Source organism: Sinohyriopsis cumingii, chromosome 11 (assembly GCF_028554795.1).
Source record: "Sinohyriopsis cumingii isolate HCF-2022 chromosome 11, ASM2855479v2, whole genome shotgun sequence".
NCBI lineage: Eukaryota > Metazoa > Mollusca > Bivalvia > Unionida > Unionidae > Sinohyriopsis > Sinohyriopsis cumingii.
The window spans coordinates 79,031,126-79,045,452 of record NC_142971.1 but is presented as its reverse complement, the minus strand read 5'-3'; the positions used below and the strand labels follow the sequence as shown (position 1 = coordinate 79,045,452).

The following is a 14,327-nucleotide window of genomic DNA, read 5'->3' as shown; positions in this document are numbered from 1 at the left end:
TCTCACTACGTCAGCTGCAGGAGAAGTGTCGCGAGCAGCGGATGCCCCTCTACGTTGCCTTCATAGACCTGACGAAGGCGTTTGACATGGTTAGTCGGAGTGGACTCTTCAGACTTCTGCAGAAGATCGGCTGCCCCCCACGTCTGCTTGCTGTCATTATGTCGTTCCACGAGAACATGCACAGCACAGTGTGCTTCAATGGCGCAACATCTGAAGCATTCCCAGTCGTTAGCGGAGTCAAACAAGGCTGTGTCCTTGCACCGACGCTCTTTGCCATCTTCTTCTCCATGCTTCTCCAGTACGCATTCAAGGACTGCAGCGAGGGAGTGTACATCCATACCAGGGCTGACGGCAAGCTGTTCAACATCGCCCGTCTCCGTGCTAAGACTAAAGTCACAGAGGTACTCATCCGTGAATTGCTCCTTGCCGACGATGCAGCCTTGACATCACACACGGAAGATGGACTTCAGCAGCTGGTATGCTGCCTCTCCCATGCATGTAAGGAATTTGGACTGACCATCAGTTTGAAGAAAACAAATGTCATGGCACAGGACACAGAGTCCCCTCCCTCTGTCTCCATCGATGGGTACAATTTGGAAGTTGTCGAGAACTTCACATACCTCGGGTCTAACATCTCCAGCTCACTCTCCATTGATTCTGAGGTGGGCGGCAGGATTGCCAAGGCAGCAGCAGTGATGGCCAGACTTAACCAGAGGGTCTGGAACAACCCCAACCTCACAGAGAAGACCAAACTGCGTGTCTACCAAGCGTGCGTGCTCAGCTCACTTCTCTACAGCAGCGAAACATGGACCACCTATGCAAGACACGAGAGGAAACTCAACAGCTTCCACCTGAGATGTCTGCGGCGCATTCTGCACATCCAGTGGCAGGACAAAGTACCCAACACAGACGTTCTAGAACGCGCCAACATGAACAGCATGTTCTCCATACTCAGCGAGAGGCGCCTTCGCTGGCTCGGCCATGTCAAGAGAATGGACCCAGGTCGCATTCCCAAGGACCTGTTATATGGGGAGTTAGCAGAAGGTGCACGACCAACTGGACGACCACATCTGCGCTACAAAGATGTTTGCAAGAAGGATATGAAGACAGCAAACATCAATGCCAACGACTGGGAGAGCTGTGCAAACAACCGTTCCAGCTGGCGTCTAGCTGTCAGGCAGGGAGTTCAAAACGCAGAGGAAAAGAGAAGAATAAAGCAAGCTGAAAAGAGAGCTAAAAAGAAGGATAAGCAAAAGCGTACTTTGGAGCTATGCCATCGTCTCTCGTAGACGGACGGATGCCAAGAAGACAAACTAGACATTTTTCTTTTTATATGCAAAAGATTGACTCTCTTTGAGAAACAATGTCGATCGAATGATAGATATATAGATAGATTTTAATTGCGGTAGAGGTAAAATGAAAAACAAAAACATGGGTTAATCGTTACCAACATGAATTTAATGGGTCTAGAAACTTAAAACAACATAAATTAGAACACGATAATACTTGCAGTTTGTGACAAGCTTGACAAATATCAATTCACTTTTTGAAAAAGTCAGTTAAATTTTTGTGTTACTCCTTGATTTCTCTGCCGCTGAGCAAAATCCCTCAGATTTATCAACTGCATGAGCTTTGCGTAGTCAATATTTTGGGTCTCCAGCCACCGTATTGCAATATCAAAAGATCTGATTGCTTCCTGTGCAGGGGAGGAGGTGGTGCAACATCTGCGTCTGCATCACCCTCAACACTTGTGCTACTCCATTTTGAATCGTCTTCTGCTGAAAATTTGTTCATTATAGAATTAATTATTGTTTCATCTGGCATGTATTCGGGGCAATCATTGTCAGCACAAACCCATCTCAGGACAATTAGTCTGTACAAATTTCTCCCAAACAAAACAAAAGTGTCAATCTCTCTTTGTTGAGCTTGAAGCTGTCCTTTTTGTGTGGGTAATCTTTGGGAGCAAGAGTTTTGTCTGGCATCATTCTATAGCAAGGACCAGCCTCATCACAGTTAGCTGGTTTGGATAATTACATGCGGCTTCCTGATTCGCTGAGTGTATGTCTCCCGACAAAGAATTATGTTTAATTCCATGTCGGCGCTGAAATCTCCAAAGCCATTATTGATCTGCCGTAAAATGAGATTCATTGTCCATAATTTTCGCAATTTTCTCTGCTTGGGCCTTGAGAATTGTTCCAGAGATGGGAACACCTTGTTCCCGTTGCTATGTGAACCATATGTACACAGCATCATCTAATTCGGTATCTTGTGCAGTCCGTGCTCATTTTTGTTTGATCCCATCATCTGTATCAACATCATGTAAGTAATCCCGAAGTTTCTGCTCATCCTTAAGCTAACCTCGAAGTGTTGACTCAGCAATCTTTAGTTCATTGCTAACTTTGGCTCTCGCTTCACCATTATGAACCCTATCTATAATGCACAGCTTTTAAGTCACTGAGTATGCCTTTCGCTTGATTCCTTTACTCTCCATGGTCACATCTACAAATGATTAAGACACATTTCTGATTGGTATTATATACTTTAATGATATTAAGTACATAAAAATGTGAAACCATTTTCGATTATCAAATAAAATGAATTTCGATAATGGTAGTTTGGTTGTTGTTGTTGTTGTTGGGTTTAACGCCATTTTTCAACACACGATAGACTATGCATGGCGGCCAGTATCAATGGTGGAGGAAGAACCCGGGAAAACCCCGGGAACAACCACCGACCCACAAGAAGCTACTGGCAAGCTTTCTCACATACCCACATTGGCCAAATCCTAAAGTCGAACCCACGCAGACAGAGGTGAGATGGCAGTGATCCGTAACGGAAAGCGCTTTAGACCACTCTGCCACTGGGGCCCCGGATAATGGTAGTGACCACAAGAACTTATGCTCAGAGTTGCAGGCCTTTGAATTTTATTCTTTGTACCTCCATTGCTTGATACAAAAGACATATTCAAAGTGGTAAAACAACACAGGTCTCTTTTAATTGACTTTTTAATGCAACAAACACTTCCCCAAGTTGTTGATCAAAACAAAGCCAGCATGTAATTAGTTTCTCACAGAAGTACTCACTGGTTTTGATGTTACGGTCAATTGACTCTTTTCATGTTTTCATAGAAAAGAATATGTTGCGATTATAATGTTTACACTGAAACTGAAATAAATGATTAGAAGGTGACTTTCACATAGCAAAACATTTAATTGGTGTTTATTTCATTCTCTGTTGCCACCTGTTAGCATTTACCAGAAGTTTTCATTGATCACTATTTCACCAGACTGTTTATTTATAATGTACTGACAACTATTTATCACTAAAAAAAATACATAATACATATTTTATTTAGAACTTGCAAATTTCACAATATGGATTCTATCTTTACGGGCATTAATCACCATTTTTGATGATAAAACGAATGATGCATCAAGGTTTAATTTACCAATTCTTATCATAATTTTTTCACGTTCAGCATATTTTAAAGATATTTAAATATTTTCTTTGGAAAAAATCGGGAGCCAAGCCAGACACCATGTTTCAAGTGGGATCGAGAGTCATCTGGGCGTGAGTTATCAAGGAAATTGTGTATATACATCCACACATATATAATGTTTTAAGATTGCGTGTCTCATGGACCTTCATATACTGATTCTGGACCTCCAGTGTCAGACGACTTTGCATGGACACTCAATACACTGTTCAATATATTTACAGTTTTCATGGGAAATGCTCTTGGTAGCATAATGACATATCAAGCCAACAAAATTACATAACTAAATATTTCACTGCAAACTATGAGATCTTCAATTTTGTATTAAATTGGGCTTAGTTGATGACCCTGCAGTTTTGGAAGCTGAGGTGATATTATCTCATCTACATTAGCTCATCATTTATTGCTTGGCCTCCCAATGTTTTGAGTATTCATGTCAATCATTTTTTAAATTTGCTTTGTACCACAGACCATGTTAAGGAAAGTAGGATTAATAGTTTAGGCAAATGAAGTTTCTAACTTTCTTAAAGATGTATTTGTGTTCCCTTTCTTGATATTAAAAATGGTAGCAACTTTCAGGTAAAGAATTTGTGTCCAAAGCATTAATTCCTGTATGACACAATAAATTACTGCATTGCCTTAAAAAAGGCAACCAAACATACTGCGAATAAATGATACACATTCTTTTACATTAATTTGGTGTTGTACTGTGTTACATTATTCATTCACATGTAGTACAGTGAACCACCCTTGAAGTCTGTTATAATACTATTTAACGTATGGCACAATGAACCACCCTCCACACTGGTAGGTTACACAATACACCACAATAGCACCACCACCACCACCTACATACCTTAAAGTGTGTTCTTGGATTCATTATAAAGATTTTATAAAAAAAAAATTCATATTCCTTGAAATAACTAGATACAACAATAGTGAATACAATAACAACATTCAGTCTGAATAATGAGGCAACAAAATGTTGTGAAACCTAATATATTCAATGCAAAGATAAATGCATATATTGTCAAAGCTATGTGTAATAAATGTAAGCATATACATAATTAGTACTTGGTTCATATAAGTACACTTTGTTACTTCGTTATTCACAAATTTATGAGCTGTACATGCACAAAATCAAGATACCAGTAAATAAATACATGTAAATATACACAATTAGTGACAGTTCATAAATACATGATACTAATCAACACCTATATTCTAGATATTTTCAATTACAAGACACCTTGCATAAAAATAGATATTAAGATATAGTAAAGTGACTAAATACTTATAAATTTAAACAGTGTAGCATCATGTTCCTGGGCGATTGTGCTTTCTTGTGAGAAATATAATGACATATGACCCTGTATATTAAGTCTGATTCCCTTATATGTGAATTTGAGATGAGGCATTAATGTTTCACAGTTGAAAAGGAACATAAAATAAAACTATTCAGAGATATAGATCAACAGTTAAAAATTTATCTGTATTTTGTTTTCTTTCTTTCATATGACAGTACCTTAGTAGTTTCAAAAGACAACCCATCTTTAAACAGACCTTTAGAAAATTATTTGGCTAAGTCTATCAGGACTCATCAGAATCAAAAGCCACATTGTCTGCAGTATTCTTGAAAACCTCTCCCTCACCACCAGTTACACAGCCACAATCTTTCTGATGTTGATGCCTGGGGTGCTTCGCTAGCTATCAGTTTTTCTACTGCTAGACCAGACTGGTTTCCTTTTCTCTACAAATGCTTTTATACCCTCCTGTCCATCCACTAAAGCAAGGTTATCAACAATGGCTTTCTCCGTCAAACTGCAGAAAAGAATGTCACTTATATAAAAAGAATCCAATCCTATAACAACAGTATTTTCAATAGCACATTGCATGACTTACCTGTGTTTAAAAGTTCCTTATGAATGAAACTATATTTCTTTTTCAGTCACAGTGACCTTGTCATTTGACCTTTCTAGCCCATTACTATTAAACTTTCCATTATACTACATGCAAGGATTGTCTCAGTTCCATGATGCTAAGTTAGTGTTATTTTTCTGGAAACAATTTTTCTTTGTACAATGACAATAAAATTTACCTCTCACGTTTTGATTTTGTGGTTAAAAGTCTTCTTCCTTACCCCATTTGCAACATACTGGTCGCAGTATGTGATGTAGAACTCATTTTATTGTGAGGGAACCACCTGTATTCTTTCATTAGCTGTTACAATGGTCTTTGACCTGTTGAGTCCGAAAACAAAATGGTTCTACTTTACTACATATTTAAACCATTGAGAAGGTTTGAAAATGTGTAGATGTTGGAGAACTGCTGTTATAGACTGGAAACCATTTCCTTCTTTTGAGTCACAGTAGCCTAAACCCTTAACCCAAAACTTGATAGTTTTCTTCTTTACCCCACATGCATGCTACAAACGGCATGGAAGCCATTTTCCTTTCATTTATAGTGACTTTGACCTTTGGCCCCCAAATCACTAAGGCTCTATGAAAAAGATACATAGTGTTGTAAATGGAAACGGTTGAGAACCCAAGTCATTGTGTAGAAACCATTTCTCTTTTCTCAGTTAGTGAGGTTGACCTTAAAAGTTTAAGTCATCAGCAAATGTAGAAGGTGGAGACAGAAACCAACAAGAAACAGATGAGCAAACAACACTATAACATTATCTCAATATTCTGGGTCTTACTCCACCTACCTCATGATCTCAATATCTTGAGCAGCATTTCACATAACCTCATGAATTCAATATCTTGGGCCCTATTTCACCAATCCTCATGATCTCAATATCTTTGACCGTATTTCACCCTCATTGCCTCAATAATTTGGATTTTCACTAACACAAATGAGTGCCTGTGATTGTTGCAGTTGCTTTGCATCTAAAATAAGAACAATTTGAGAGATCTGGCTGTTAGTCATCTCTGCTCTCATTTTTTTTAGATTTTCCTTGTTGCATTATTTCTTCTTGATTGAAGATAACACCAGCATGCCTTCCAAAACTAAACGAAGACATGAAATAAAATGCTTTCTATGTCTTCATGCAAATGCCAGGAAGACCAAAAGGATTCGCACTTCTGATCAACTGGAAATGGTCTAATAAGTTAAATTAAAATCACTGACAACCAACAAGTAATCAGCTTGGAAACATTTTGTTTTCTTAACTTGTCGTGGTTGAGAATGGCATATGAACGAACAAGTATATGTATGACTGTAATCTGCATACTGGAAATACAACCATGTCAATGCATATAAAACCACACAACCCGCACCACTGACAGACATACGACTCATGAAAAGACCATCATGTTGACATGCATATCGATAATGTATTATATCGTAGGCTGAGTATTGTGAACTGTAATGAAATGCAGAGTGTCTCACCTCTAATTAAATGTATCTTATAATAAAGATATGTTATTCATATTCATTCACAAATGTGATTGATGTTAGTGGAGTGAATGGAACATGAACAAGATAAATAACCAAATTCAATACAATGTCAGCAAAGGTTGAGAAATTTGTCATGAAAACCCACTTTTATAGTCAACGTTTAGTATTCAGAGGTGGATGCCCTTAATAACTATCATGACTGCCATACACAGTGCCCTAATTGTTCACACCTGTACAAGGCAGAGGCAGGAATGAAGAAAGATATCAAAATTACGTACTTTTGCAATAAAAATACAATAAAAACTGGAACATGCACTAGGCAGTTGTTGTTGTAGAGCCAGAAAGAAAGAAACATATATCAAATTTTTTCAGTAAAATTGAGATATGTACCAGGCAGAGTCAGGAAGTAAGAAAATACTGATCACACTGACCTTTGTTTGCAGTAACAGTGTATTAAACATATAACATAGATTAAAAACTCACCTATAAGCTTGCATCCTCTCCAGATTGATCTGAGCATAAAATGAAGCAAGCACATCCTTACTCGTCTCACATATTTTCCCTGCGTTCCTCATCCTCTGAAACATCAAAACAGCATTTCTGTGTTACTGCAAATCTGATCTACATTTTTAACTCTTTGCTTTCAAATATAATTGCTATTCTTTTAATTCTATAGCATTATTATTGACAGTTAACATGCTGGCAAAGTGAGGTCTATACCATGAAAGATACCACAGGAAACAACAAGTGTATGAATGGACCGGTTTAGAACTGGAAGGATGTGATGCAATTCATATGGACAATGTCTTGATCTCTGGTGGCAAACTATTAAACAAGGCATTATGAGCTAAATTATATTTCATTCTGATAGTTCTACAACTGAAAGTGTAGTTTGCAATGTCATCTTCATACAAGTGGAAATCAGAGTAAATTTATATTCTTTATTTCAAAAATGTATGCTACCGTCCTATAATAAATACAAAAAAGGTTACAAAATTTTTGTGCAGTACACTTTTTATTGTATCATTGTCCAGCATGAAGCGTTATTTCTTGTACTGCAAGTAAATGGTATAAAGACTGGATTTGGGATTATATCCAAGCAATACAATTTTTCTATATATGGAAGGTCACACTAATGTTTATTTTTAAAAAGAAAATTCTTCTCTGATATCTGGTAAATTTTCAAACATAATTTGCATAATATTCATCATAAACTAATAGTAAATTATTTCTGGAGGTCTCAAGTCACAAAAACAGTTCATATGCATGGTCATATTCTTATCTACCTGCATCTATAGGACATTTATTACTAGTCTGTCTAAACCAGAATGTCTGGAGGAATCATATGCACAGATATTTCCTAACATTCAGTAATGACTTTACTTCTGTTGCATAGGAAGGAATCCTGGCAGGCCTTGTGAGAGTGAGGCCTTGTGGCAAAAAGACTGGTATGCCTTGTGGGAAAAAGACCTGGTATGATTTGTTGGGGCGGAGGTCTTGTGTGAGAAAGACTTGGTATACTTTGTGGGAGGGTGGCCTTGTGGGAGAAAATACCTGGCATGCCTTGTGAGAAGGAGTCCTGGCATGTCGAGCAGGAAATGTGCAGGCATGCCTTGAAATGAAAGTCCTGGCATGTCTCGTGGGCAGTCCTTACATACCTTGCCCAAAGTCATGGCATGCCTTGTGAGAGAAGATCCTTGCATGCCTTGTGGAAAGTCCTGACATGCCTTGTGAGAATATGTCCTGGCATGCCTTGTGGGAAGGAGGAAGCTGAATGTTATCAAATTACCACTTAACCTTTTGATTAAATCTCCAAAAAATGAAATTCTACATTTGTTTTGGACTGCTCTAGTGGCCTAGTGGTTAGAGTGCCTGCCTCAGATGCAGGTCATGTGATCAAACCCCGGCTAAGTCATACTAAAGACTTATAAAAATGGTACTAACATCTGCCTTGCTTGGCGCTCAGCTTTAAGGGGTTAGTGTTAGGATTGGTCAGAATAGTGTAACTGGGTGGGACATAGTGCTACATGTCTCCGGCATGATGCCCCAGTGCTAGACATCACTAAAAACAGCCACACTGCAGTGATATGATTGACAAATTTGTTAAAGCTACACTAAAGATCCCAAACACTAAAAAAAAACATACATACATACATTTTTTTTTTTTGGGGGGGGGTTGACAACATTAGAAGATTCTTAACAAGAATGAACAAACAAACTGGACAAAAAAGCGATATCTTCAAATTGTAATAATTTTGCATGCTACTGAACTTTTACAGATCCTCAATTAGCATAACGCTGAATATTTATGATATTATGAAGAGCGACTATACTGTTAAAAATTACAATATGTAATTCATGGTGACTTTATTTACTCTACAGAATTTCAAAAACATTTCCATAATATTATCAATTACATATTTCATTCTGTAATCACTTGGAACAAGTACACGTTCTCATGAATTATTGTTTCATGACAAAATGAAACTGACCACAGTGTAACGTATGATGCATCATCGCAAGTAGTAGTGATACACACTAACAGCAACAATTCAAAGTTAAAAGAAAAGATAAAGTTTTCATGAAGTAGATGGACTCAAAACGAATGGACATGCTTTGCAACTTTCCCTTAATGACTTTCATCAAAAAGTCAATGTTTTTCATTCAGTAGGTTTGTGCCATATACAGGTGTAAGTACAACAAACCACTGTGAAAGTTTAAGGTTGAAAGTTTATTTTTAAAAATGGTTTATTCATACAATAATGCTTTTTCACACGTATTGTTTCATGTGGCAAAAATAAGAAGGGAAGTCGTTTATGGAATTAGTGAACTTTAATTAGATAAACATTTCCAAGCTGGAAGACTTGCAGAAATGCACTTTGATCTTCAAGTTAAGTTAAGCTCAGTCTTGGGCATAAACTTGCCAAGTGTTGGTGAATCAGATTAACAATCAATTAACCAAGTAATTAAAACAACCAATTTAAATAACCAGCACATGAGGGAAATGATGCAGTCTTTATGAAGATGCCAATGTTGCAGCATAACATTGTTGAGAGGCACATCGAAATGGGAATCTGGACATAGTATGAGCAGAAGGGAGTGCCTTTGGAAAAGCAAGGAGAAACTGATAGGGGAGCACATCTCTTTTTTTGCCAGCTAGAATACTTGTTTGGTAAAGACAGATGATGCAAACCAACAGTTACTGAATGGAACAAAAAGGTAATGGTGAATGTACATGTGGAATAAAAGGAAAATTGATAAGACATCATAATGTTATAGTCTCAGTCTTCCAGCAACACCCTGGACAACCAAATATATGTGTTGGTTGGTTTTATTAGCACACCATGTTGAATAAATAGAACATAATCACAATCGATCCAATATAATAATTCAGTACCTCTTGTACCAGTTGATCCTCTGGCACCACTTTACTGACAAGTCCATGCTAGAGTGATTCTGTAAAAAAATCACAATCAAAACTCTTCTAAATGGACAAGTCAATGGTGGAGTACTTCTGTATAAAACACGATCAGAACTCTTTTCTATGGACAACTCCATAATGTAGTGCTTCTATAAATATAGTGGTCTCTCACTATAAAACACCTCAGTATAATGCAGTCATTCACATAACAGTGACCTGGTCGTGGATCATATTGCTTATATTAAACCTACCTCAGTATAGTGCGGGCCATGGATCCGATTAATATTAAAATTACCTCTGTACAACATACCCTCGCTCATTTGGTTTACCTGGATCTCATCATCCATCTTGGCTTCAAATTCTCCAATTGATGTATCAAAGAATTTATAAATATTAACCTTTCTAAAACTTGGGAATAATCATGCAATATTATATGCATTAAACAAGTATATAATAATTTCTTTGACTGTCCAAGTTAAAGGCTTAAATGAGTAACAATAGTCCATCGAAGGAACTAATGCACCACTGGTATAAAAGAATATTTAGGAATCCATGATATGTCCATTTTTTCTGTCTTGTTCTTTTTTAACCCCCAAAGTACCTAAACCATTCCAAATAGTCTACAATATGTCCAATATTCTAAATTTGGTAGCAGCAATTATAGTCTTTAATTGTCTTGTATGCTAAAAGTAACATCATATAAGTGCAGTACACAGTTCTTATTCACAGCTTTTACACTTGAACCTGATATCAAGGCGACTAATTTAATCCCAGATAGTGTTAATTTCAAATTTGCTTAAATCTGTAATTAATGTTTGTCTTGATGGTTCAAAATGAAAGTGGTATAAAAATCAGAAATCATCTTGAAAATCTTATTACAACTGAATACATGGTTATATCAACATTGGTCATTTAAAGAGGTAAATTATGACTTATAACTGGTCCAAAATAAAACCCGAGCCAATGTTACATGTCACATGGTGGCAAAGTGGCAGCCTTGAAAATCTGATTATATATACTTCTCTGGAATTAATGGCCATAATGACAGGAGGTTTTCACTAAAAGACCTGTTATTATCTGTATTCAGTTCTGAATGAAAATCGTGTTTATCTGACAACTAACATGGCTGACATTGTAGCCATCACAAAAGTCTTAGTTATAACAAGTTCTTTAGTAAAAGCCCTATCTGATATGCCCATCCATTCATGAGTAGTGACAATAAGATTTCAAGACTGATTTCATATTAGTACCATTATCATTTAGAATTAGCATTAGGAAAATACAATTTTCAACCGTTTGAATCCAGTCTTCCAACTGTTACTATACATAAAGGAAAGTAACTCTTACAAATTACTTCCCCCTTCTAAGTCCCTGCTAGGTGATCACCCCTATCCTGGATGTTTATCAATATCAACATGAGTGTGCTTCTATTTACATGTATGGCTTTGGAGCTATTGATAGTAATGATACTGGGTTCAGAGTTCCTGAAGAAACATAAATTACTCAATAATGTGTTTTCTATAAAACAATACATCACCTAATCAAATTGTTAAGAAGAGAAATGCATAAGCATCTAACATCTAACCTCTGCTCACTTCACCATTTAGCAGCAAGATGACTGCTCTCTTGAAAGGAAAATCTTCTCCTGAAAAAAGACACTCTTGCAAGACAATGCCTTGGTTCCACACCAGGCTATTATCATACTTAAGAAAGCTTCTTACACAAGTTCAGTGCAAACATTTCAAACACCAATCCAGTGCAAAAGCTTCCAACATGAATCCAGTGTAAAAACTGCCCACACAAGTCTACACACGGCTATTGCCATACTTAAAAAAGCTTCTCACAAAAGTTCAGTGCAAAAGTTCCACACACCAGTCCGATGCAAAAGCTTCCAACATGAATCCAGTGCAAAACTTCTCACACAAGTCAAGTGCAAAAGTTTCCTGCACAAGTCCAGTATAAAAGTTTCCCATATGAGTCCAGTGCAAATGTTTCCCCTATGAGTCCAGCGCAAAAGTTTCCCGAACAAGTCCTGTGCAAAAGCTTCTGACAAGGACAGTGCAAAAGTTTCCCACTTCTACACCTTAAATGACCTCATATTACAACATGTCAGTCAAAATCCCTATCATGGACTAACACTTTCTGAGAGCTTCAAGTGGGAATCGCATATTATCAAATCAACCAAGAGAGCAGACACTGCACTACCATTTCTAGAAAGAAAGCTCACACACCGTCCGCAGACTTGCAGACAAACTGCCTATCTAGCACAAGTCAGATCCATGTTAGAATATTGTTGTTGATAGAATAGAGAAAGTTCAATACCAAGCAGCAACATTTATATCTGGTGACTACATAACCAGAGAAGCAGGAAAGTCAATAAAATGTTAACTGACCTGGGTCTACCAGCACTCCAAGACAGGCGTAGTAGGATTCGTTTGACATATCTCTATAAAGTAGTCGAGGGGTTAGTGCCGGCTCTCTCGACAAATATTGTCATAAAACAATTAAGACCTAAACGCCAAAACTATCCCAAATTTTGAAAGTATAAACATTGTAGAAAAACTTGTATCAAATAATAGTAGAAGTTTTGTAGTTGAGCAATGCAGAACAGAACAATTTAGAAATTCTTTCTTCATTAAAACAAATTGTGGACTGGAATATCTGAGTGACAGTGTTGTGTGCGTACAATCAGTAGAGAGCTTCAAGTCAGCTCTTGAACAATACTAATAATTTTCTAGCTGGCTCTCTATACCGGTGCAAATTAATGATGTAACTGTACACATATTCAGATGAATCCAGTGAAAGCTATCAATTCATGCCTGGAACTAAAATGGTGCTGTCATTAACAGGATATGGTAGCTGTCTAGGCAACTAACTACCTGTATATCTCAATGAGATTTTCCAACTTTGTCACAACAACCCATAAATAGTAACTAGAGAAGGCAGACAGATTATACCAGCTAATGATTCCACTATGTCTCCAATAGAAACATTTTGTTCAAAGGATAGGCTCATCTAATCTAAGCTCAGGCCTCCACAAAAAGGGTATGATAATTGTCTGGGCAAGTACCTGTAGACCAAATAGATTTACCTCTCTGTTTTGTAAAGCCAGAAACGAAAAGGTGTTAGAGCTCCGTGTATGCTTATCTAATAACCCATTTTAGCTGTGAGGCCCACGTTTGTGGGATGATGTACTGCTTTTACCATAAGTAGAAAGAGCCACTAATTGGTGCTACAGCATGCAAAAACCATCCCTACATCTTTGCCTCTCTCAACTGGTCAAATGAAGATAGCATGACAATGGTTTTTTATTTAATTACCCATAGCTGTCAACTTTTATTTGTGTTGGCGAAATTAAGTTGTACCATTAGTATGACTGGAAATAAACTGCATGGGCATTGCATGGTGATCATATACCCGTTACACTTATGTTGCTGTTATGAAGAAGCAAATTTTGTATGATAAATGTTTCAGACATGAAAAAGACAAAGGTTCAAACTAGGGTGAGTTCAATAACATTAATGGTGAAATTAATGAATTTGGGAACTTGGGAAAGGAAATTAAGATTGGTTAACCTAACACCAATCTGTGAAAACATGTTGTATCTCTTCGTATGCCTTCAAATTGGAGGGTCTTCTATCTGTCAATATCCAAAAACCAGTATGTAAAACACACCACTGCTATTCATACACCTTCAAAGTGGAGAGCCTTCTATCAGTCAATTTCCAAAACCAGTCTGTAAAACACACCACTTCCCTTCATATGCCTTCAAAGTGGTTGGCCTTCTAGCTGTCAATATCCTAACACCAATTTATGAAAACATGCCTTTTTCCTTAATCATTTACCTCATGCATGCGTCTTTGTACGCCTCTATTCCATTCGCATGGAAGCGTCTTTGTACGCCTCTGTTCCATTCGCATGGAAGTGCCTTTTGACACCTGCTGTAAATATCAGCCATTTTCAGCTGGGTTTCGTAGCGCCCCCTTCGGAGAAACCCCCATTAGATGC

At 37.4% G+C, this 14,327-nt stretch overlaps 1 protein-coding gene across 2 annotated transcripts in view; it reads right to left on the bottom strand.

Moving 5' to 3' along the window:
* Window positions 1-2,210: 2,210 nt before the first annotated feature.
* Window positions 2,211-14,327, bottom strand: part of LOC149788803 (enoyl-CoA hydratase domain-containing protein 3, mitochondrial-like) — a 433,692-nt gene continuing 421,575 nt past the window's right edge. The window contains exons 10-11 of one of the 2 annotated variants that reach the window (XR_016424251.1): window positions 5,060-5,317; window positions 2,211-2,499 (exon numbers count right to left, since the gene is read on the bottom strand). Coding sequence is in view for 1 of the 2 variants with exons in the window: in XM_089974936.1 (XP_089831062.1) it covers window positions 5,200-5,317 (118 nt within the window). In the remaining variant the exon portion in view is untranslated. Of the gene's footprint in view, window positions 2,500-4,392; window positions 5,318-14,327 lie in introns of those variants that run through there. The other variant, XM_089974936.1, reaches the window with a different exon arrangement.